This window comes from Chiloscyllium plagiosum, unplaced genomic scaffold, assembly GCF_037043375.1.
Source record: "Chiloscyllium plagiosum isolate Xiang-an unplaced genomic scaffold, Cpla_swu_hap1 HiC_scaffold_23, whole genome shotgun sequence".
NCBI lineage: Eukaryota > Metazoa > Chordata > Chondrichthyes > Orectolobiformes > Hemiscylliidae > Chiloscyllium > Chiloscyllium plagiosum.
In genome coordinates this window covers 20,812,030-20,835,901 of record NW_028270161.1, presented here as the reverse complement: position 1 = coordinate 20,835,901, position 23,872 = coordinate 20,812,030, and the positions used below count along the sequence as shown (strand labels likewise).

At 40.3% G+C, this 23,872-nt stretch overlaps 1 protein-coding gene across 1 annotated transcript; it reads right to left on the bottom strand.

Annotated features, from left to right (window-relative positions):
• Positions 1 to 1,969: 1,969 nt before the first annotated feature.
• On the bottom strand, positions 1,970 to 22,215 carry LOC122561508 (Golgi-associated RAB2 interactor protein 1A-like). Its single transcript, XM_043713255.2, has 5 exons — positions 22,021 to 22,215; positions 20,861 to 21,030; positions 19,097 to 19,576; positions 7,086 to 7,165; positions 1,970 to 2,235 (listed from the first exon to the last, which is right to left on the bottom strand). Exons 1-5 carry the CDS (start codon positions 22,213 to 22,215, stop codon positions 1,970 to 1,972), a joined length of 1,191 nt encoding a protein of 396 aa, XP_043569190.1.
• Positions 22,216 to 23,872: the final 1,657 nt, after the last annotated feature.

Here is a 23,872-nt window from a genome sequence, read left to right as displayed (position 1 = left end):
TACTATAGGTGATGCTCCCAGGGATGGACGCCTCAGTGGAGGAGTGATGAGTGAAATAGAATAAAGTAGTGAGATATTATTTAATTTAAGTTAATTGAATTTAGCTGAAATTAGTATTTATTTAATATGTTTGTAGTTTAGTTTAAGTTAAGTAAATATGTTGTTCTGGTAGAATAGTAGGTCGTTCATTAATAATAGTACTGCGTTATGGCTTTGTTGTACTGCCTATTTTTCTGTTTTGATGATGTTACTTTTTTTGTATATAAATGTTTTGTAAAAGATTTAAAAAGGTTTTCAATAAAAATATTTATTAGAAAAAAACACTTGGATGTGCAGTTGAAGTGCTGTAACTTCCAGGTCATTAATATCTTTTTATTTCCCTAACTGTTATGAAGGGGTGACCACACATCCTAATATAATCTGAAAATGGACCAGGTTAGCTTTATCAAAAATGTTCCATTGTGATACTTTATCTTTTGAAAAATGTAACTCAATCTCCACTATATTTTCTTTATCAGCACACTCCAATATTTTCTCAAGGAGCTGCATTATGCTTCACCCTCATTACCGAAGGATGTTCATAAAGAAAATCTGTGTGGTTTCTCCAATGTAATGGTACCTTGTGTGTTTACTGCATTTCTAAAGTATGAGACAGACATTTAAAAAAAAGTTTTAAACTCCGTTCCCTTACAAATATGACTTTTGCTAAGTACTTAAAAAGAACTTGAAAATTGCTAAAAAATAAATAAATTATGTTGAAGCTATTTGCCTTACAGATCACCGGACAACATAAGAATGCAAAATTTTAAACAATTCATAGCAATAAATGATATAGGAGAAATGGGTGCTAATTAGTTGATAAGTTAACTTTGATTGACTGGGGAATTGCTATAAAATAAGCAATGCGAACTAAGCTCCTGGATAATTCAAAAAAGTACAAAACCTGAACATATTCCTTAGTTTGCTGAAAATGGGTGCCTGCATATGAATACACATTCTTCTAGCAAGCATAAAGTTAGCCACATCATAAATGTTACTGATTACCTGAAATTGATGGTTTCTGTGACAATAGCACAGTCAGTTTTACATGGCAGTGCTACCCAGTAATAGAATTACATCTAAAAGGTTCAGCACAATGTCTTTCTTTTCGGTAATATTTAGATCTGCTTTGTGGAGAAATCTGTACTGAAGGTAATGATGACAATGCTATGAGAACTCAAATTTTATTCAATCCCCTTAAAAATCCTGCCCCAGCATTTTTTGTTCTTGAACTTGGCACAAAAAGGGATTAAGATACTGTTAGATAGTGTATAGGAAGCCTTATTTTGCATATACCTATATGATCTCAAGAGTGTTAGATTGTGTGAACAGTTTTACTGTGGATCTAATCTGTACTGCATCTGACTTGATGGTCATTGTGTTGAGGAGCTAAACTGTTTATCTAACTTATATTGCATCTGACCTGGAGAAGCTTTGCACAGCTTCTACTCTGTGCTGTACCTAGCCTAAAAGAGGTTGATGGAAGCTGTACCTTATTTCCATGAGTGTCTTTGGGTGTTCTCCTGTTCGGTAACTGGTAACTTGAAATGAAAACCTGGGCTGCACCATGTAAACTCTGATGTGTATTACAAGAAACCCTTGAGGAAATTTCCAGTGTATATCAAACCCATGCTATATTCAACCTGCTGATGAATAATCTAGAGAAAACTTTACTCTGTATATGGCTCATACTGTTTTTGCCCTTAAAGACTTGATGGGACAGGGTAGAGGCAACCTTCCAGTATATTTAAAGATAAATGATAGTAATCTTGAATTGCGGGATAAGCTGAGAAAATATTCAGCAATTAAATTACTGACTAGTGTATATTGACAGTTTGTTGTCACATCATAATCAAAAAGTGTCAGATACAGATAATTTTTTAATATAAATCAAACAGATTTTGTCTTCCAAAAAACATAAAATTTAAAACTATCTAAGGCCAACAGCAATGAGGCTGCTAAGCCTGGAAAGTGGCATTAGTGTTGGTCGGTCACGTTCCCAGAGTCCGAAATAGGTGCGGTCTTCATCTTCTGCCTCAAATGCATTAGATTCTCCTTCACCTTCTTCCTCCTCCTCTTGTTCTCCAGTTTCAGCTTTCTTCTGTTTACAGGGCAGGGTGTGTTGTGCCAAGTCTTGATTACACGTTTTGCAGTGATCACAGGAGCATCTTTCAATAATCTGTTCCCACTCGTCTCCTACACACAAAACGAACTGATGTCATCATGAAACACACGAGTGTCAGATAATAGATCCTCTGATTTTAATGCTCATCCTCATTTACACCCTAAGCCTAGAAATCTCTAATTACTGGGGACAGAGAGTCTAGGAAGGGATGTATTTGCTTCAACATTCCATCCCATTTTTGGAGATTTCACTGGAGGTGGTCCAGAATATATGGGGTAACAATCTCTCTTTCATTGCCCTACCACCCCTCCAATAAAAAAGTGCTTCTTAGGAATTTCAGACATTTAAAAATAAATTTTATATTTTTATAGTGTATGTTTTTGTCTCAACAGTATACAGTGTATATGCTTGCAATAAACTTGGTCTTTCTAGACTCACCAACTCCTTTCACAAAAACTTTGATCTCAGACATGCTAGTTCTGGAAATGAGTTTTATCAATACCAGTGAGATTGGTATTTTTATTATTGAATATTCTAGGTGAAAAAACAAAGCACAAATGTGCAAAGAAACCATATAAATGAAGAGGTAGTGAAGCCAAGTGGGGTTTTAAAGGTCTAATCATTCCTTCCTTACATACAAATGAGAGAAAAAAAAACTAATGGTTCAGTGGGTAACTGTATGATTTGGTAAGTTACTGAGTTGCACAGATTGGAAAAACCCCAGCTTCAATCCCTGATCTCTGTACAATGAAATAAATGTAGCTGTGAGAATTCTACAATTAGCTTTCTGAATAGAAAAATCAGCCATAGTTGCTCATTTCTGAACCCTATCTGGTAACCTCTATTGGAAAGTACACAGTTATGGTGTTAGGGAAGATAGGACAGCATTAATGGTTACCAACGTCCATTTGTTGACTGATTGTTAATACTAAGTTCTCACCTATGGAATGGCCACTTTGGCAAGGTATTAAAGCGGCTGCTAATGCATGAATAACTATGTTCCCATCACTACTTTCAAGACAAAAAGCAGGAACAAATGAGGAAAAATGGCAGAATACATGAAGTAAAGCATATTCAAGCAAAAATGGAGAATCATTTAATGGAAGGGAACTCAGACTAAGGTTCATAAATAACACACAGTCAACTGAGATCTGATACCTGCTTTTTGTGCCCAAGTGAGTTAACCATTGTTACCTTTATTTCTCATTCATTAGTTTGTTATCTTTGAGGATTATGGGCCTAAAGATGTGTTAGAAGTATTATTGCCACATTGGTGGATAAACATCAATATTAGTATTTTGCATGTATCTTAAGTGGTTAATAATGAGAGGGTGAATTGAAATATTGAATGCAACCCCAGAGATGCACATTTATGCAGCTCTCAAACTCAAAAGCTTGGAAGTTAGGATATTCTAAATGCGTTTTTAAGAAGAAATCTGAAGTCTACAAGACTCAGAAAAACTGGCATTCTTGTGTTCATCATTATAGGTACAACCTGTTATATAATATGCAAAACAATTTCCATGATGTTTTACTTGCTGCTTAGGACAGTTTTCAGTTTTGGATGACTTGCTGATGAGAGAATTAATGCACCTTACATGAAATGCAAGGCTTTAGATTTATAATCAGTAAGCACCATGACCTCTGATTGCAACCATATTATCAGGGCAGGGAAGAGTAGTGAGAGAATTGGATGGTGAAGTTATACTTGACCTTTGACTATCCAGAAAAAAAAAAGACAGGTAATGGAAGGAAAGTTAGCTCTGGTTGGCCGTGTTAACCTTGTCCCATCTAACAATCTTATTTTTTTCCTGAAATCAACTAAACAAAAGAATTCTCTATCTGTCCAAACAAAAATTGTAGGACTAGGAATTATTCCTGTTAACATTTGAATATGTGCATGTTTCACCTTGTAAAGGTGGTTCTTCTATAACGCGTTGGTTGTGTTCTTGTGCAATCCTGTGCTTCAGAAAAATCGAGCTTTAGAAACAGCACTTAGTGTTGGCAATGCAATCATGTTACAGCCAACACACATTTGAAAAGTACATGTTTTGGAACAGTGTCTCCAACTTGTCAATTGCGTTATAGCGAATTTGTGTCAATGAGATGCGTGTTATAGCAGAATGACCTATACTTAAACTGTGCTGAATTTAGAGTTGGAATGTTCAATGTTAGCATTAACTAATTTGTACATAACCACAATAAATTACAATAGAGTGATAACAGCACAGAAGCTACAAGGAGTGTAAAACAAGGATGAATTCCAAGGACATCATGAAGTACAGATGCAAGCAAGGGGTTGGGACTGTGCTGTCTCATAACTCTCTCCAAACAACCTTTATTTAAATAACATATGTTGACTTTGAATCAATAAATGTTACAGTAATTAAATTCTGCAATATCTGCAGTTGTCACCAGGTTGGAGGTAATGGTCATATAACATGACAAGATGTGATCTAATAATAGTTATAACAATCGTCTGTAAATCATGCCATTGCCACGGGAAACAGCACTAATGCAGGAGGAGAGTTTGTGCTAGCGAGTAAATGGATTAATAAACACCACATATGCAGTATATATATTTACAGCAAATTTACGTGTCACCTCTGGCATTCACTGCTTCCCTCCAAACATTGGATCCTTGCTATTTTTTCCAAAGGAATCTGCTCACCATCCTAAAATTACATCCATTCAATTACGTCAAATTTATAGCACAGAGAAAACCCATTTCACATAACAGGTTTATGCCAGATTCTTTGCTATGTGAATTTCCTCCCATTCACCTAACTGTATCAATAGATCCTTCTATTCCTTTTTTCCACACTTATTCGAGCTTTAGAAACAGTATCTAGTTTCCCCATAATAATCTGTGTATTTTACCTGATCTACTACATGCGGTTGCAAATATCAGTTCTTGCCATTGTCTAAATTAAGAAATTTCTCCTGAATTCCTTAATAATGATGTAGCTTTTCACTGGTGACGAAAAAAAGCTATTTAACTGTTATTATATCACAACATGCCCTGATACTGTGCTTACCTATATTCATGTATTCTGCTGTCTGGCAGAAAGCAAAACTGGGGATAAAAAGGTCCTTCTCAGGATGGCAGCTGGTGACAAATGGTGTTCTGCAAGGGTCAGTGTTGGGGCCACAACTTTTCACTTTATACATTAAATGATCTAGATGAAGGAACTGAGGACATTCTGGCTAACGTTGCAAATGATGCAAAAATAGTGGGAAGGATAGATAATATTGAGGAGGTGGGGAGACTGCAGAAAGTTTTAGACAGGTTAGGAAAGTGGATAAAGAAATGGCAGATGGAATACAACATGGGAAAGTGCGAGGTCATGTGCTTTGGTAAGAAGATTAGAGGTACAGACCATTTTCTAAATGGAGTAAAAATTTGGAAATCTGAAATGCAAAGGGATTTGGGAGTCCTGGTCTAGGATTCTCTTAAAGTTAACTTGCAGATTGAGTCAGTAGTTAGGAAAGCAAATACAATTTATTTCAAGAGGGCTAGAATATAAAAGCAGGGATGTACTGCTGAGATTTTAGAAGTCTCTAGTCAGAATATGGTCACATTTAGAATATCGTGAGCAGTTTTGGGCCTCATACCTCAGGAAAGATGTACTGGCCTTGGAACAGGTCCAGAGGAGGTTCACAAGAATGATCCCAAGAATGAAAGGCTAATATTTGTGGACATTTTGAGGACTCTGGGTCTATACTCGATGGAGTTTAGAAAGATATGGGGGGAATTTAATTGAAACTTACAGAATATTGAAAGGCCTGGATAGAGGGGACGTTGGGAAAATGTTTTCATTAGCAGGAGAGACTAGAAGCTGAGGGAACAGCCTTAGAGTAAAGGGAAGACCCTTTAGAACAGAGATGAGGGAACATTTCTTCAATCAAAGAGTGAACTGGAATTCATTGCTGTGGAGAATTCATAGAAGGCTGAGGCCAGGTCATTGAGTATATTTAAGACAGAGATAGTTAGGTTCTTGATGGTTAAGGAGATCAAAGGTTATGGGGAGAAAATAGGAGAATGGGGTTGAAAACAGCCATGATTGAATGACACAGCAGACTCTATGGGCCAAATGGCCTAATTTCTGCTCCTATGTCTTATGATCTTATGTACTTTACAGCTGGGCTCAAGGACAGTAGTCAGAAACAGCAAATCTGGCTGATTTTACATTTCCTGAATCTGTGGCTGTTGAGGTCACCTGAGCATCCTCACTATGAACCTGGCTACACTCAACCTAGAATGAATCTGTCTAGCTCAGTATCTCACTAGAAATTTACTGACTCAGCAATTGGTTAAATAAACTGATACATTCATTCAATTCTACATATCACAATGCCCATAATCCTACATGGCTTAAAGAGAGAAAAAGAGTTCTCATTTCAACTTTGCAACAGCCAATTTGAAGCAGGAATACCATCCCATATTTGAAAAAGTAAATAAATGTTTGGGTATTAGCAAGACTGGGTAAAATATCATTAAGAGATGGAATGGGATAATAGTAACAATGACAGTTATGGAGAAGAGAACATAAGTACATATCCTGACACCCATCCTTTTGAACATATTCATAAGCATCCTTATGTGAACTTAAACAAGTAACCTTGCATACATTCACGATTTCTTGAACACTACTTGGAGATTAAAAAAAGGCAGGCCAGAAAACAATAAGTTTATGTTAATATTTTAGAAGCAAATGAATTGTTGGAGGATGAGGAAATAGAGGGTGTTCAAAAGTTGCACAGCATTTAGGCCCTGGCAAAGAATGAGTTAAAGTAAAATATAATATGCAAGTTGACTTGTAGCTATATTTACAATCACAGAATGTTCAGATTGAACCCTTCTGCCAAAGACATCACTAACATAAAGCAAAGTGAAACATAAACACTGTCTTCTTTGTACCTGGGCTTTTCTCTTCTTTCACATTGAGTAATTGTTCAGTTCTTGTTCGTATTTTTTGAGGTTCCTGAGTATCAGGCACCCTGATGGAAATACATTCTATTATTATTTCTGATAACATCATTAGGTATGCCTTTGTTAATACTTGTCTAGAATGCTTTTTTCTTAAATTACAACTCAAACACTATATGGATTCCTATTTATAGTGCTAATCAGTGCCAGATTGGCAAAATTTCTAAAGTATATCAGATTGGTACTATTTTCAATGCCAATCAGATTAGCACTGTAATGCTTATCACTGATAATTATTTGTAGCATCTTTGTGTCACCACTGGAAGTCATTTGTGATGTTTGTGACTTGTTTCCTATTTGATGTCAAGAAACATTTCCACACCAATAGTCAACATCTAAAAATGAGGTACCTGCCTTAAATATAGATGATTGCCATTCCTCAAGGAAAGATGCATTGAAGCTGAAGCTCTTTATGCAAGCCAACACCTTTTATACCTTTTAAACAAATCCAGAGACTGGGCCTCCACTGCCCTCTGGGGCAGAGCATTCCACACACCCACCACTCTCTGGGTGAAGAAGTTTCTCCTCATCTCTGTCCTAAATGGCCTACCCCTTATTTTTAAGCTGTGTCCTCTGGTTCCGGACTCACCCATCAGCGGAAACATGGTTCCTGCCTCCAGAGTGTCCAATCCTTTAATAATCTTATATATCTCAATCAGATCCCCTTTCAGTCTTCTAAACTCAAGGGTATACAAGTGCAGTTGCTCCAATCTTTCAACATAAGATAGTCCCGCCATTCCAGGAATTGACCTCGTGAACCTACGCTGCACTTCCTCAATAGCCAGAATGTCCTTCCTCAAATTTGGAGACCAGAACTGCACACAATATTCCAGATGCGGTCTCACCAGGGCCCTGTATAGCTGCAGAAGAACCTCTTTGCTTCTATAATCAATCCCTCTTGTTATAAAGGCCAGCATGCTATTAGCTTTCTTCACTACCTGCTATACCTGTATGCTTGCCTTCATTGACTGGTGTACAAGAACACCCAGATCTCTTTGTACTGCCCCTTTACCTAAATTGACTCCATTAATGATTTGGAGATGCCGGTGTTGGACTGGGTGTACAATGGTTAAAAATCACACAACACCAGGTTATAGTCCAACAGGTTTAATTGGAAGCACACTAGCTTTTGGAGCGACGCTCCTTCACCTGATGAAGGAAAGCTAGTGTGCTTCCAATTAAACCTGTTGGACTATAACCTGGTGTTGTGTGATTTTTAACTCTGACTCCATTTAGGTAGCCTTCCTATTCTTGCCACCAAAGTGGATAACCATAACTACTTTCTATAGTGTGATGTTGCACAGGAATGCAAGCATCGAAGGGATTCAAGATGGAGGTGATCTAACAGGTTTGTCTTGCTGACCTCTGCACCACAATCCAGGCAAAGTGGCGCTTTCACCCTCCCCTTACCAGCCATTTTCGTAAAAATCGGCAGTGTAAAGTCCCTAGAATTTCTAAGTATCACTTTTAATGTGAGTAAAGGAAAGGGGCCACGTGGATCACAACATGCAGGGCATTCCCCTGCAGCAACGAAGTGGCTGCGGCTGCAGTGCTGACTCACGCGGAGGCTCCTTTGAACTTACCTGAGCAGCAGAGTTTGGTCTCAGAGTTCATCAAACTCCAAGAGAAGATTGAATCAGAACTGGAGGAGTCCCGGACCAGACTGCACCCAATCTCAGCCATGTTACAAAAGCATGAGCATGAGATCCAACATCTTGGGCAGCACATGGAGGAGATGGAGCAGCAAACTCTGGCATCGGAGAGTGAGGCAGAATCCTTGGTGGTGGGGGGCGGAGGATTCAGGCCCTGAAAAAAACATGTGCTGACCTTAATCGAGCAGGTCGACAACCTCGAAAATAGAGGTCGGAGAAAGAATATCTGCATTACTGGGTTGCCAAACCGAGATGAAAGAGATCAGCTTCCTGGAGCAATGGCTCCCACAGCTCTCTGGATGGGGAGCCACATCAGGTTGGGTGTGAGTTGAGCGGGCTCACAGGTTCGCGGTGCGCAGGCCTGGCTCAGACCAATGCCCATGCCCGGTCCTAGCTCGACTTCAATGTTACAGAGACAAACAAATGGTTATGGAAGCTTCCAGAATGCTGGGGAAAGATTCACAGGCCCTGATCTACAAGGGGTTGAAAATCATGTTTTTTCAGGACTTTTCTGGGGCTGTGATCTGAAAGAGGGAATCTTATGATGAAGTAAAAAAGATGCTGAGAGACTTGAACATTCAGTATTCTGTAAAGTACCTGGCAAGTGTTGCGCTTTAGCCATGGAGAGTCTGTGCATAATTTTGATTCAGCAGAGAAGGCAAAGGATTTCCCAGATACTTTAAAATAGACTGGTTGGGTCAAATACTATGGACAATAGTGTTTTCTTGGTTCTCTCTGCTGTTTACTTTGTGTGCCTGGCTTTGTTCCTGTAATATGTGGAGTTGCATCTTTTCCTTTCTTGTTATTTTTGCGAGTCGCTGTTATGTTTTTTGGTTGGGGTGGTCATTTCTTTTACTGACAACAAGTGGGGTCGATGTATAGGTGGGATGGGTTGGATGCCCACTTTTAATTTTCATGCGTATAAGATATATGTTTTCTTTGTTTCTGTTTTGTCTGGATTTAGGGCATAGCTTCAGCGAGAAGGAGACATGGCGTTTTGAGTGAATAGGGTGAGTGCCCCCTGTGGGCAAGGGGGAAAGTGTCCAGTTATTCATCTTTTGTTTATTTTGGGAGTAGTTATTAGAATTTTTGCTTTGGTAGTGTTTGTACTTGTATTTTTTAGATATTTTGAATCTTTTCTAGTCTCCATTTGGTGCATTATGAATAGGGTCCTTCCTCTCGTGTTGGGGGGGGGGGGGGGTCATGAGCTGCTTTAGACAGTTATGGCTAGTTGTTCATTTCGATGGTGCACCTGGAACATAAAGGGGACTCACTCACCGGTTAAAAGAAAGAAAGTGCTCTCCAGTCTCAGAAAGGAGAGGGTCGATATTGCTCTGCTACAAGAAACTTACTTAGATGATAAGGAACATCTAAAGTTACAGCAAGGAGGGTTTGGCTGGGTGTCCTTCTTGTCTTTTAATTCCAAAAGCAGAGGAGTGACTATACTAATACAGAATAATCTACCATTCCAGGTGTTCGACCACATTAAGGACGAGCTTGGGCGATTTGTGATCCTTAAAGCCCTTATAAATGAGAGGAGTATGGCATTTTGAATGTCTACTGCCCTCGGCACACACCCTCAAATTTTTAACTGATGCACTTTCCATGCTGATGGCCCTTGGAGTGCACCACATAATTATAGGGGGAGACTTCAACTGTCTTATAGATCCCAAGGTGGATTGGATGCCAAGAGGTCTTTTGGGCATCTCCCCACAATCCAAACAGTTGGTGGACCTATGTGGGGGTAGGGGGAGGGGTCTTTGCCAGTTGGGTGGCGGTGTTGTATAAGCGATCCCATGGCAGCGGTTCTCACAAATGGCCTAAAATTGGTGGAGGCAGCCGACAAAGGTGCCCCCTTTCACTGCTGCTGATTACTTTAGTGATTGAACTGTTGGCAGAGACTATTTGGAAGGACCCCAAAATAGTTGTCCCAGAAGTGGGAATAGGAGAGCATAAAATCACTCTCTATACAGATAATGTCCTTCTGACAATGTCTGTGACCTGTTTAATACAAAATATTTGGCTCCTTTTCAGGGTATAAAATTAATTTTACAAAATTGGAGGCCATGCCCGTGGGGGGGTCTTGTGGGAGTACCTGATCTTGAAGGTGGAATTCTATTTCATTTTGGGTGGTCACAGGGAGGTTTCCTATATTTAGGTATTTTCTTTATCCCTGCCTTTCACCAATTGTGCAAAGCTAATTTTATACAAATTTCTGAGAAGATAATACAAGACCTTCAGCGTTGGGAGGAGCTACCAATATCCTGGTCGGGTCGAATAGCTCTGATAAAAATGAATGTTCTTCCTTGCCTACTATACCCCATGTGAATGCTCCCTCCAGTGCGACCTAAGAAAGTGCTGCGGAGACTTGATGGTTGGCTTGGATCTTTCATTTGGCACTGCAGGCAACGTTTTAAGTTTGCCAGCTTCCACAGGGGATGAGGGGTAGACCTCCCAGACTTCAAAAGATATCAAATAAGTTATTTATTGTCTTATGTGAATGATTGGGCTTGTCAGGATCCAAGGTTGATCTGACTCAATATTGAGGCCTCCCAGGCAAAATGTCCTCTTATTAATTTGCTTTTTATGGATAGGATGAGAACTGTCATGGAGTATTGTAAAAATCTGATTGTCATTAACACAGTCAAAGCATGGAGAATGATGCAACAGAGCAAAGGTAATTTAAATAAGACCTCCCTGCTCACCCCCATAGTAGGAATACCAGGATTTAGGCCAGGATCAATGGATTCTGGCTTTATGTTATGGGAGTCTCAGGGAGTCTCCTGTTTGGGAGACCTATTTGAGGGGGAGGTCATGATGTCTTTTGATCAGCTGAGTCATAAATATGGGTTATTCAGTTGTGACCTCTTCCACAATTTTCAGATCAGCGACTTTATACAGAAAAGGACCATGCTATTGGGTCATTCTGATAAATCCGATGTGGAGAGGAGAGTGCTTCAGTCCACGGGCACTTTCTTGATTAGTACCCTCTATCATTTACACAGAAGGGGTGCCTCGGAACATATTGAAAGGCTTTACAGAATCTGGAATCAAGAATTGGGAGCAGAAATTTCGTCAGAAGTATGGGAGGATGCCTGGGAGAATGTGAAAAAGATTTTGATTTGTAATAAAATGCAGGCTATGCAATTAAAGATTCTCCACAGGGCCCATCTGGCCCCAGAGCGGCCAGCAAAATTTTAAAAAGGAGCATCTCTGAAGTGCACTAAATGTAAACTTCCACACATTGCATGTGGCCATGCCATAAGATTCATAGATATTGGGGCGCCATAGCAAAATTTTTGGAGGAGATCTTAGGGACTGAGGTTAAGGCAGATCCAGTATCCCTCCTTCTGGGATCACTGAGTCTGCCTTCTCTAGATGAGCATGGGAAGAAACTGTTTAACATTCTTACATATTGCACGAGGAAGAACATTCTGAGGAGCTGGGTCTCGGAAAACCCCCATTGGGTCTTTCAGGATGGCATACATTAGTGATAGAGCATGTTCCCCTAGACTTCCTTACAAGTATGGTGCACCAGAAACTGGAACTTTTCTATAAGACATGGCAGCCCTTTTTGAATCACATAGATGCAGACCATACTAATTAGGGCCTTTGTGTAGCCACGGAGACTGTATCTGGTGGGCCGAGGATCCTGAGAGGAAGAATCCTGAATAAGTACAGGTATGTTAACCGATGCGTCGGGAGGTGGCACTGAATGGTGTAAGTTAAGTTACTTTAGCTCAATTCAACCTAATTTAATTTAACTTATTATGTCTGATTATTTATTGAATTGTAATATGGGAAGATTGCTTTTTTTCTTTTGGTATTTTTGATTTGTTTTGTACAGTAGTAGTTAGTTTATTGTTGTACCATAAGGTTGTTATACTGTTTTGTAATTTTATAATTTTGTAAAAAAATAAAAATCTCCTTCAATAAAACAAAAGGAATGCAACCATCATGTTATACCAGAAATACCTGTATCAAAAAAAACTGGACTAAAGAGTCTAATGATGACCATGATAATGTTTTCGATTGTCAGGAACACTCATCTGGTTCACTAATGCCCTTACCTCGCCCGGCCTATATGTGACTATTTTACCTGGCCAGACCTACAACAATGTAGTTGCCCTCTGGGCAATTAGTGATGAGTAATAATGCAGGTCTAGCCAGCTATGGTCACACCCTATGAATGAATTTTTTAAAACTCCATACGATATCAAAGATATGCAAATTAGGTGGACTGGCCATGCTAAATGCCCATAAGCATTCAGTGATATGTAGGTTGGGTGTATTAGCCTTGGGGAAAAAAAAAGAAGGTTCCAGGTATAGTGTAGGGGTATGGGTCTGGGTGTGATACTCTTCAGAGGGTTAGTGTGGACTTATTGGGCCAATTGGCCTGTTTCCACACTGTAAGGATTCTAACTTCTAAAAAAAATTCAAATGAGTGAAGGCTTAGGATATACCAAGTGCTATGTGGCCTCTCAAATTCCTGATTCTAGTACTAAAGTGTTCTCCATAACCAGCTACACATCAAAGTGTTCCAATACATTCAAGACACTGGTGTCCACCTGACAGTGTGGAAAATTGCCCATGTAAAATTTATCCACAAAAAAAGCCCAGGAAAAATCTAACCTTGCCATAACTGTGCCTTCCCAATCCCTGTCTACCATTGGTAAAATGATAGTGCTGTCAATGAAACCTATCAAATGGCAATAACCCATCAAAGCAATAATCTGCTCACCCCATGCTTAGTTTGGGTTCTACTCGCAACACTTGGCTCCAAACCTCAGAGAATTGGTCCAAATGTGGACAAAAGAACTGAATTCCAGAGGAGAGATGAGAATTAATGCCTTTGAATGAAGGCAGCATTTGATTGAATATGGCATCAAAGATCCATAGGAATTGAAATCAATGGGAATCAGGTTTCTGGGAGGAGGGGAGACCATATTCTCCAATGTTTGAGGTCATACTCAACTCAAAAGGATCATTATGGTTGTTGGAGGCCAGACATCACATGCAAAGTCTCATGAGGTTAGTGTCTTAGACTCAACCATCATCAGTTGATTGTTCATGACTATTCTTCCATCATAATATTAAAAGAAATTAGATATTCATTGTTTGTTGCAGAGTGCTCAATATGATTTGTAACTCCTCAGATCCGCAAGCAATCTACACCTGCATGCAGCAAACCTAGAAAATATTCAGACGTCGACTAATAAGTGACAAGAAAAAAAATGCATCAGCTAAGTTCCAGGCAATGACCCATCTTCAACAGGAAAGAAGCTGCAACTTGATTTTGACCAAGTCTGACTGAATACCCCAGCATCCAAATTGTGGGAGTTAAAATTCAGCAGAAGCTCATTTGGATCAGCAATTAAATACGACAACACACTCACACACCTCCCACAAAAGCATTATCCATTATCTAGAGTGCATTAGTTAGGAGAATAATGGAATATTTCCCACTTGTCTGGATAAGTACAGCTCTAACAACAAACAAGAAAGTTTTAAAAGCTTTGCACCAACCAGGTCAAATCAACGCATTTGCTCAACAAACTAACTATGACGGTAAACATTTGCAATAGGGACAGCAGTGTATACCATCCATAGAAGCGCTGCAGCAACCCACCAAATCTCCTTTGGCAGCTTTTTGCAAATCTACAACATCCACCAACTGGAATAACTAGAGAAACAGATGATCTGGTGTGTTGCCTGTCTGGTGCCAAGGTGCAGGACATCTCTGGCCTGAAAGGATATTGGAGCAGGAGGGGGAGGATCCAGTTGTTGCAGTCCACATTGGGACAAACAACATTGGCAAGGTTAGGAAGGTTGTCCTATTTGTGGATTATCAAGCACTAGGAACGAAATTAAAGAACAGGGCCCCAAGGGTTATAATCTCCAGATTACGACTCAAATCACATGCAAATGGGCTTAAGGATAAGAAAATTAGGGAAGTAAACATATGACTAAGGAAGTGGTGTGGGAAAGAAGGGTTCTATTTCATGGGGCATTGGCATCAGTTTTGAAACAGGAGGGGTCTGTTCCGATGGGATGATCTTCCCTTGAACCGATGTGGAACCAGTCTTCTAGTGAAAAGGATAAATGGAGGGGTCACTAGGACTTTAAACTAGTGACTCAGGATGTATGATGGTAAATATAAAGGTAAGCAGCAGGTTAGCATGTGTGCAATAGGGTTTAAGTACAAGGCAGACTATGAAGGAAATGAAAAGGAAGGATTACTCAGAGTCAGAGATGTACAGCATGGAAACAAACCCTTCAGTCCAACTCGTCCATGCCAACAAGACATCCCAACCTAATCTAGTCCCACTTAGAGTCATAGAGATGTACAGCATGGAAACAGACCTTTCGGTCCAAACTCTCCACGCCGACCAGATATCCCAACCCAATCTAGTCCCATCTGCCAGCACCTGGTCCATATCCCTCCAAACCCTTCCTATTCATATATCCATCATATATGCCTTTTAAATGTTGCAATTGTACTAGCCTCCACCACTTCCTCTGGCAGCTCATTCCATACACGTACCACCCTCTACATGAAAAAGTTGCCCCTTAGGTCTCTTTTATATCTTGTCCATCTCACCCGAAACCTATGCCCTCTAGGATATTTATCCTATCCATGACCCTGTGATTTTATAAGCCTCTATAAAGGTCACGCCTCAGTCTCTGACGCTCCAGGGAAAACAGCCCCAGCCTATTCAACCTCTCCCTGTAGCTCAAATCCTCCAACCCTGGCAACATCTTTATAAATCTTTTCTGAACCCTTTCAGGTTTCACAACATCCTTCCAATAGGAAGGAGACCAGAATTGCATGCAATATTCCAAAACTGGCCTAATCAAAGTCCTGTACAGCTACAATATTACCTTCCAACTTCTGTACTCAATACTCTGTCCAATAAAGGAAAGCATACCAAACGCCTTCTTCACTATCCTATCGACCTATGACGAGGTAGAACCTGCACGCCAAGGTCTCTTTGTTCAGCAACACTCCCTAGGGCCTTACCATTAAGTGTATAAGTCCTGCTAAGATTTGCTTTCCCAAAATGCAGCACCTCGCATTTATCTGAATTAAACTCCATCCACTCCTCAGCCATTGGCCCATCTGATCAAGATCCCATCGTAATCTGAGGTAACTTTCTTCGCTGTCCACTACACCTCCAATTTTGGTGCCATCTGCAAACTTACTAACTGTACCTCTTATGCTCACATCCAAATCATTTATATAAATGATGAAAAGTAGTGGACCCAGCTCTGATCCTTGTGGCACTCCACTGGTCACAGCCTCCAGTCTGAAAATTAACCCTCCACCACCTCCCTCTGTCTTCTACTTTTGAGCCAGTTCTGTATCCAAATGGCTAGTTCTCCCTGTATTCCATGACATCTAACCCTGCTAACCAGTCTCCCACTGTTGAATGCCTTACTGAAGTCCATATAAATCACGTCTACTGCTCTGTCCTCCTCAATCCTCTTTGTCAATTTTTTGAGTTATGATTTCCCACGCACAAAGCCATGTTGACTATCCCTAATCAGTCCTTGCCTTTCCAAATACCTGTATATCCTGTCCCTCAGGATTCCCTCCAGCAACTTGCCCACCACGACGTCAGGCTCACCGGTCTATAGTTCCACGGCTTGTCCTTACCACCTTTCTTAAATAATGGCACCAAATTAGCCAACCTCCAGTCTTCCGGCACCTCACCTATGACTATCGATACAATTATCTCAGCAAGAGGCCCAGCAATCATTTCCCTAGCTTCCCACAGAGTTCTAGAGTACACCTGATCAGATCCTGGGGATTTATCAACTTTTATGCGTTTCAAGATATCCAGCACTTCCTCCCCTATAATATGCACATTTTTCAAGATGTCACCACCTATTTCCCTGCATTCTGTATCTTCCATTTACTTTTCCCACAGTAAACGCTGATGCAAAATACTCATTTAGTAACTCCCCCCACCTCCTACGGCTCCACACAAAGGCTGCCTTGTTGATCTTTGAGGGGCCCTATTCTCTCCCTAGTTGCTTTTTGTCCTTAATGGATTTGTAAAAACCCTTTGGATTCTTCTTAATTCTATTTGCCAAAGCTATTTTCCCCTCTTGATATCCATCTTGTGTATATTCCTACTGTCTTTATATTCTCAGGATTCATTTGATCTATCCTGTCTATACCTGACATATGCTTCCTTCTTTTTCTTAACCAAATGCTCAATTTCTTTAGTCATCCAACGTTCCCTACACCTACCAGCCCTTCCTTTTACCTTAACAGGAATAAACGGTCTCTGGATTCTCATTATCTCATTTTTGAAGGCTTCCCATTTTCCAGCCGTCCCTTTACCTGCAAACATCTGCCCCCAAACAGCTTTTGAAAGTTCTTGCCTCTTACCATCAAAATTAGCCTTCCTCCAATTTCGAACTTCAACTTTTAGATCATTTCTATCCTTTTCCATCAGTATTTTAAAACTAATAGAATTATGGTCTCTGGCCCCCCTGACACCTCAGTCACCTGCCCTGCCTTATTTCCCAAGAGTAGGACAAGTTTTGCACCTTCTCTAGTAGGTATACTGAGTCAGAAAATTTTCTTGTATACACTTAAATTCCTCTCCAACTAAACCCTTAACATTATGGTATTCCCAGTCTATGTTTGGAAAGTTAAAGTTAAAATTCCTACCATAACCACCCTATTATTCTTACAGATAACCGAGATCTCCTTACAAATTTGTTTCTCAATTTTCCTCTGACTAAAGTGATCAACCCTTTCTTATTTCTCAGTTTCACCCAAATAACTTCCATGGATGTATTTCTGGGAATATCCTCCCTCAGTACAGCTGTAATGCTGTCCCTATCAAAAACACCACTCCCTCTCCTCTCTTGCTCCCTCCTGTCCTTCCTGTAGCATTTGTATCCTGAAACATTAAGCTGCCAGTCCTGTCCATCCCTGAGCCACATTTCTGTAATTGCTGTGATATCCCAGTCCCATGTGCCTACCCATGCGCTGAGTTCATTTGCCTTCCCTATTCGTCCTCTTCCATTGAAATAAATGCAGTTTAATTTATCAGTCCTACTTTGGTCTCCGCTTTGTCCCTGCCTGTCCTGACTGTTTGACTCACTACTGTACCCAACTGTACCAGTCTCAGATTGATCTCTTTCCTCACAATCTCCCTGGGTCCCATCCCTCCATCTTATTAGTTTAAATTCTCTAGAGCAGCTCTAGGAAATCTTCCTGCCAGTATATTAGTCCCCTTCCAATGTAGATTCAATTCATCCTTCTTGTACAGGTCACTTCTACCCCAGAAGAGTTTCCAATGATCCAAAAATATGAAACCTTCTCCCATATACCAGCATCTCAGCCATGGCTTCATCAGTCTATCCTCTAATTCTTACCCTCACTAGCTTATAGCACCAGGAGTAATCCAGATATTACTACTCTCGAGGACCCCCTTTTTAAATTCCTGCCTAACTCTCTATATTCTCCCTTCAGAATCTCATCCTTTTCCTTTCCTATGTCATTGGAACCAATGTGTACAATGACCTCCTGCTGGGCCCTATCCCTCTTGAGAACATTCTGCACCCTCTCGGAGACATCCTTGATCCTGGCACCAGGGAAGCAACACACCATTCTGATTTTTCACTGCTGGCCATGGAAAAGTCTGTCTGTGCCTCGAGCTAGAGAGTCCCCTAACACAATCAATCAATCTCTTGGAACCCGATGTACCCCTCATTGCAATAGATCCAGTCTCAATACCAGAAACTTGGCTGTTTGTGCTACATTCCCCTGAGAATCCATCACTCCCTAAATTTTCCAAAACGGCATACAATACTCTTAAATTGTTTAAATTATGATAAATTACCTATAATACTTACTACTCTGTAAATTTAAAATTATGGTGAAATAAAACCACTAACATTTTAAATTATCAAGTCATGTAAATTTGATGTGGCTTTATAGAGCTTGAAGATTTGAGGTTCAACTGCAAACTATGTAAGCATCTAGCTCATATTTGATAGTCTTGTTATAAACTTCAGACCATTGCTATCTAGGTGTATGTCATAACAATAAGGTGCTTAGACCACCTAAGGGAATGAATGACTCCAATATACCTAGAAAGGTATCTTCTAGGCCTGATCTATAACAAACACTACACAAACTAGGTGGCACAATCATTTGCTCATCTACTGTCATGACTAGTTTTGTCAGATCATTGGCATTGTTTATTTTGTCTTGGGCTTTCTACATTCCAACATCTACTAGAAAATTTTATTCTAAAGTTTCCTTACCAGTCTTTCCTGACGACTTTAATGTGGCTCTTTCCATAAATTGGCTGCAATCTGAGGGTGCTTCCAGAAGATTCAGTACTGTGAACATCATCAGAGCCATCCCAAATCTCTTTCCCAACCAAGAGCTGGTTTCTTTTCCAAAATCCTATTTTAGGATTTGCTGTGGCATTACTCTTGATGGGAATATTCCGGCAGGATTTCTGAGCTTCGTAGGTGAATTTCTCAGAACTGATGACTGAGGTTGAGGAGCTCCTTGAGTCACACATGGAGGTCTGGGGGAGGTTAACACTGGTATCTTTGAATGTTATAGACAGCCCAGCATAAATGATGTGAATTAGTTCTTCCCAGAGCTTGAAGACATGGTTGGAGTGCTTGTCTTGGAGTTGGAGGTAAAAAGTGCTTCGATTAGCCAGGACCAGCTTCAAACATCTATTGACCTTTTCGTGGACACTCAATCGCACCAGTTTCATGGGAAGCATCCTTTCAAAGAAAACAAATAACAAGGAGCTCTTTCCAAAATCATCCTTCTGAAACCTTTTCACTTCAATTTACTTTATTTTTGTTTTGTCAATTCAAACAGAAGGGCAGATTCCATATTGTAGTTGGACACTGTAGTTGGAAATCTTAGGAGAGATGATGAGGTAAATCAACAGTTCAGATATATTATTGGGCTGTACCATGTGGATGTATGGAGTTTTTGGGCTACCCAAGACATTTTGCTGAACGGCACGTTAACCAGCCCAGACTATGTCTGCTGAGAACAAAAAATGTTCCTGTGCTGAACAGTCTGTCTGTATGGGATTACCTGTACATGTACATGCCTTTCTGTTCTTTATTCAGTTGTGGAAGTAAAATACTCTGCAGAATTGAGCTATATAAATGATCAAGCTTCCATATTTAGAGAAAAATGAAAAACAAATTGGAAACTTTGTTTTCTGTGTCTAGATGCTACGCCAAGATTTCAGTGACTATGCATACTTCTTATGTCAAACTAATGTGGCTGCTATCTATTATTTAAAATATTTTTGTCCCAAGGTTGCAGAGCAGAGTCAATAGTATGTTCAAGGGGCACACTGAAGTTTGAAAGATTGTTTTCCCGTATTTGTTAGACTCTGATATATTTGCCAAGGATGTACATCAGTTTGGTGTCATTCATTCCCTCAATTTTAATGGAAGAGTAACCCATTGGAAACTGAGATGAAAATCTGGAAACCTGTCTCCAAAAGGTCAAGTCAGAAATCAATTCAAACGTGTCAAAAACTGCGGTTTGTAGATTCTTGTTAGGTCGTGGTATTAAAAGTTACAGACCAAGGTGAGTGAATGGATTTGAGATACAGATCAGCCATGATCTAATTAAACAGCATTACATTCAGAAACTGAATGCCTATTCCTGTTCTTATATTTCTTTCCATTGATAAATTAATTTCCATGTTCGTATAAACAAACAAGAGCATCCAGTGCCCATGTTGGCAATGGTAATTTCTATGTTCCAGTCATAGTAAAACACATATCAACAGTGTCGCACTTAAACTTTTCAGGAAAAATTAGTGATTAGCAGAAAGAATCTGACTGCTTTGTCCCACTTTGTAGCCTTATTCTTTGTTGAGAATTAGATCCACAACCTTGATAATCCATATAGCTCAGTTCTACTCTCAGTAATCCAGTCACTAATTAGAATCATAGAGCATGGAAACAGAGCTTTTGGCCCAATTCACATTTGAGAGCTGGCTATTAGTTTGGGAATAATATACATATCACTGTCACCTCGTTATCTTCATGCATCCTTCTTCTCCCTCTTTTCCTTTGGATTCACTATCTCTGCTGGCAATGATCAAGATATTTGGGAGGGGTAAGAATGGGACGGAGGCTGTTATTCCCAGAGTCAAGAGAGTTGGGATATTGTGGATGTCCACCAGATTTCCTCGTCTGGTCACCTGGATTTGAACCAAATTTTAAATTGTCAAAGTGCCATCATTCTATCAGATCTTTACCTTCTACCTTCCTTTCCTAGGGCTTTACTTCCAGTATCAAGTGGTAAATATTTAATGGGGCCATTTACACAATCCATTCCATATTTGCCCTGGGACAGAGTTTTAATCTTTACTTAACGAATGCTGTACCTTGATTGATAGAATAGCATTGATGTAGCTTTACTTCATTTCAACCCAGTGCTGTATTTGTTTAGGAAGTGTTTGACTAGAAAGTTTTACTCCATGTAAAACAGTTAGTCTGGACCTTGATTTTGGGAGTATGGAGGGACAGATTTGTTAAATTGGCTGATTGTTTGATACTGGCCGAAGGTGGAATGAAAGACATTCAATTTTCTTTAAGAAGAAAGAACTTGTATTTATATCAGACACAATAAATCCAATAAAGTACTTTAAAGCTATGGCAAATGTAGAAAATATTATACCAAAATTAGCAGAATGATAAAAACTATTCTTTTTAGTTGTGTAGCTTTTAGTAAGGAGATAAATATCAACAATACAACCCCTTCCCCATTCGCATTCAGAATAGTGTGATGTTTTATGTTCTCCAAAGAGAACAGATAGGATCTCAGCTTGATTCTCACCTCAAAGAATAGGACCTCTAACTCCCTTTACATTGCACTGAGAATCTGTCTAAACTTTGCACTCAAGATGGATTTGAAGACAATCTTTTGATTGAGAGATGAAAGTCCTACCTGCTGATCCTGTGCTGAACCTATTTAGTGTCCAAGAACAAAATACAATGAATGCTGAAATCTGAAATGAAAACATAACGTTTTGAAATACTCAGCAGATTTTACAGTATCAGGCCTGTAAGAAAGGAAGTGGAGGGAGAAACAGAGTTAACCTTCTAGTTTGATGGCTTTTCATCAATGACCTTTCACATGTTTCATGTAAACAGTTTCACTTTACAAATTCTTGTCTGAATGTTTGTACCTGAATAAAATCACTTTCAAAGACGGCAGACTGAGCAAAAAGATTGTATTCCCGGGATCGCAGGAGCCTGTGTAAAGATCCACCTTCCACCCCAAGCTGTGCAGGGCTGGGTCTTGTAGATCCAGGGCCAGAATCAATGGCTTGTGTTATACCCATGAAGAAATCGTCTCTGTGTTGTGTCGATTGATTCATCATGACTACTTTCCTCTCCCTGTGATTCTCAGGCCAATTGTCTTTCCAAGTTACTACACTTCTGTCGTGCACCTGTTGAACTGTTTCTGCACAAAGGATTCCATTTTAACTCTGCTGTCACTTCTGTAATTGACAGCTGAGGCTTGCAATTGCAAGGATTGCAGACACTAGGAATCAAAGCCCTTGTGATTAGATCAAGCTAAATCCAACTGGGACCAATTGTATATCAGTTAAAGCCATGTGACATCCAGAATGACTTAATTAATGAGACAACAGCAGATGGAGATGTCATAATAGTTGTCAGGGGGTGCATCACTTTTACAGTGAGATCACAGACCTGATGCAGAGTGAAAAGGCAGTGTTTGGTAACGCTAGAACTTTGAGGTGACTGAACATATGCACTCACGTTGTAATATGCAGAAGAACCTTTCCAAGCCCTGTACTTTGTTGCGTCATGTGCCGAAGTCTACACTGCACATGTGCACAGACAGGGATGTACTTGAAATAGGAATTGAATGGGACTGCAGGGGAGAGAATGGATAAGGCTGGAGGCGGGGAGAGAATGGACAAGGCTGTGGGGAGGGGAGAGAATGGACAAAGCTGGGTGGGGGCGAAGTGAATGAACAAGGCTGGGGTGGGTGAGGGGAAAGAATGGACAAGGCTGGGGGGGCAGGAGAGAATGGACAAGGCTGGGGTGGGGGGGCACAGCGAATGGACAAGGTGAGGGAAGACAATGGACAAGACTGGGAGGGGAGGGGAGGGGAGGGGAGAGATGTACACGGCTGGGGTAGAGGAGGGGAGCGAATAGATAATGTTGGGTGGGGGAGGGGAGAGAAAGGACAAGGCTGGGGAGGGAGGAAGGAGAATGGACAAAGCTGGGGAGGCCGTGAGAATGGACAAGGCTGGGGATTGGTGGGGTGGAGGGAGAGAATGGACAAGGTTTGGGGGGGGAAGAATGGCTCCCACTCGTTCTGTCTCTCTCTTCACCCCCCAGCCCAATGTCTGCACAGGAAAGGCACAGGCTTGAAACTGGAATCAAATGGGGCCAAAAGGAAAAAGCAATGTTGGGGGCACTGGGAGATAAAGAGAACATGCTGGAGGAATGGCTGGAGAGAGAGAGAGAATAGATGGGACTGGGGGGATGATTGGGTCCACAAGGTGGGAAGAAAGTGCCCCATCTGATCTACTCCTAATGTATTTTCCCCATCAGATCTCTTCCATCCTGCCCAGTCTTTAAGAATAAAAATAGTTAAAACTATATATTCAAAAGTACAATTAGAGTCTGAAAGTGTATTCAAACTAAAAAAGCTGCAGACATGTTTCCAAAGCTTAAGACCTGCATGTTGACACTTTTCAATAAATCTCATTCACTGGCGCATGTGTAAGCATCACCCTGTAGCAAGCTGCGTATATACTGAAAAATAGAGCTTACTTTATTGTTGTGACGATGTGGCAGTGACAGCACCAAGTGTTCTCAATAAGACACAATGTAACATGTGCTCCAGCTACTGAGGTAGTTAGTTGCCTGGAAACAACAAAACAGATTCCAATTCAGCCAATCAGTTTAAATTATATACCGAAAATGTATCAAATTCCAATCAGCCTTGTCCATTCTCTTCCCTCACCCCCTGCTTTGTCTATTTGTTCCCCTCCCCCACCC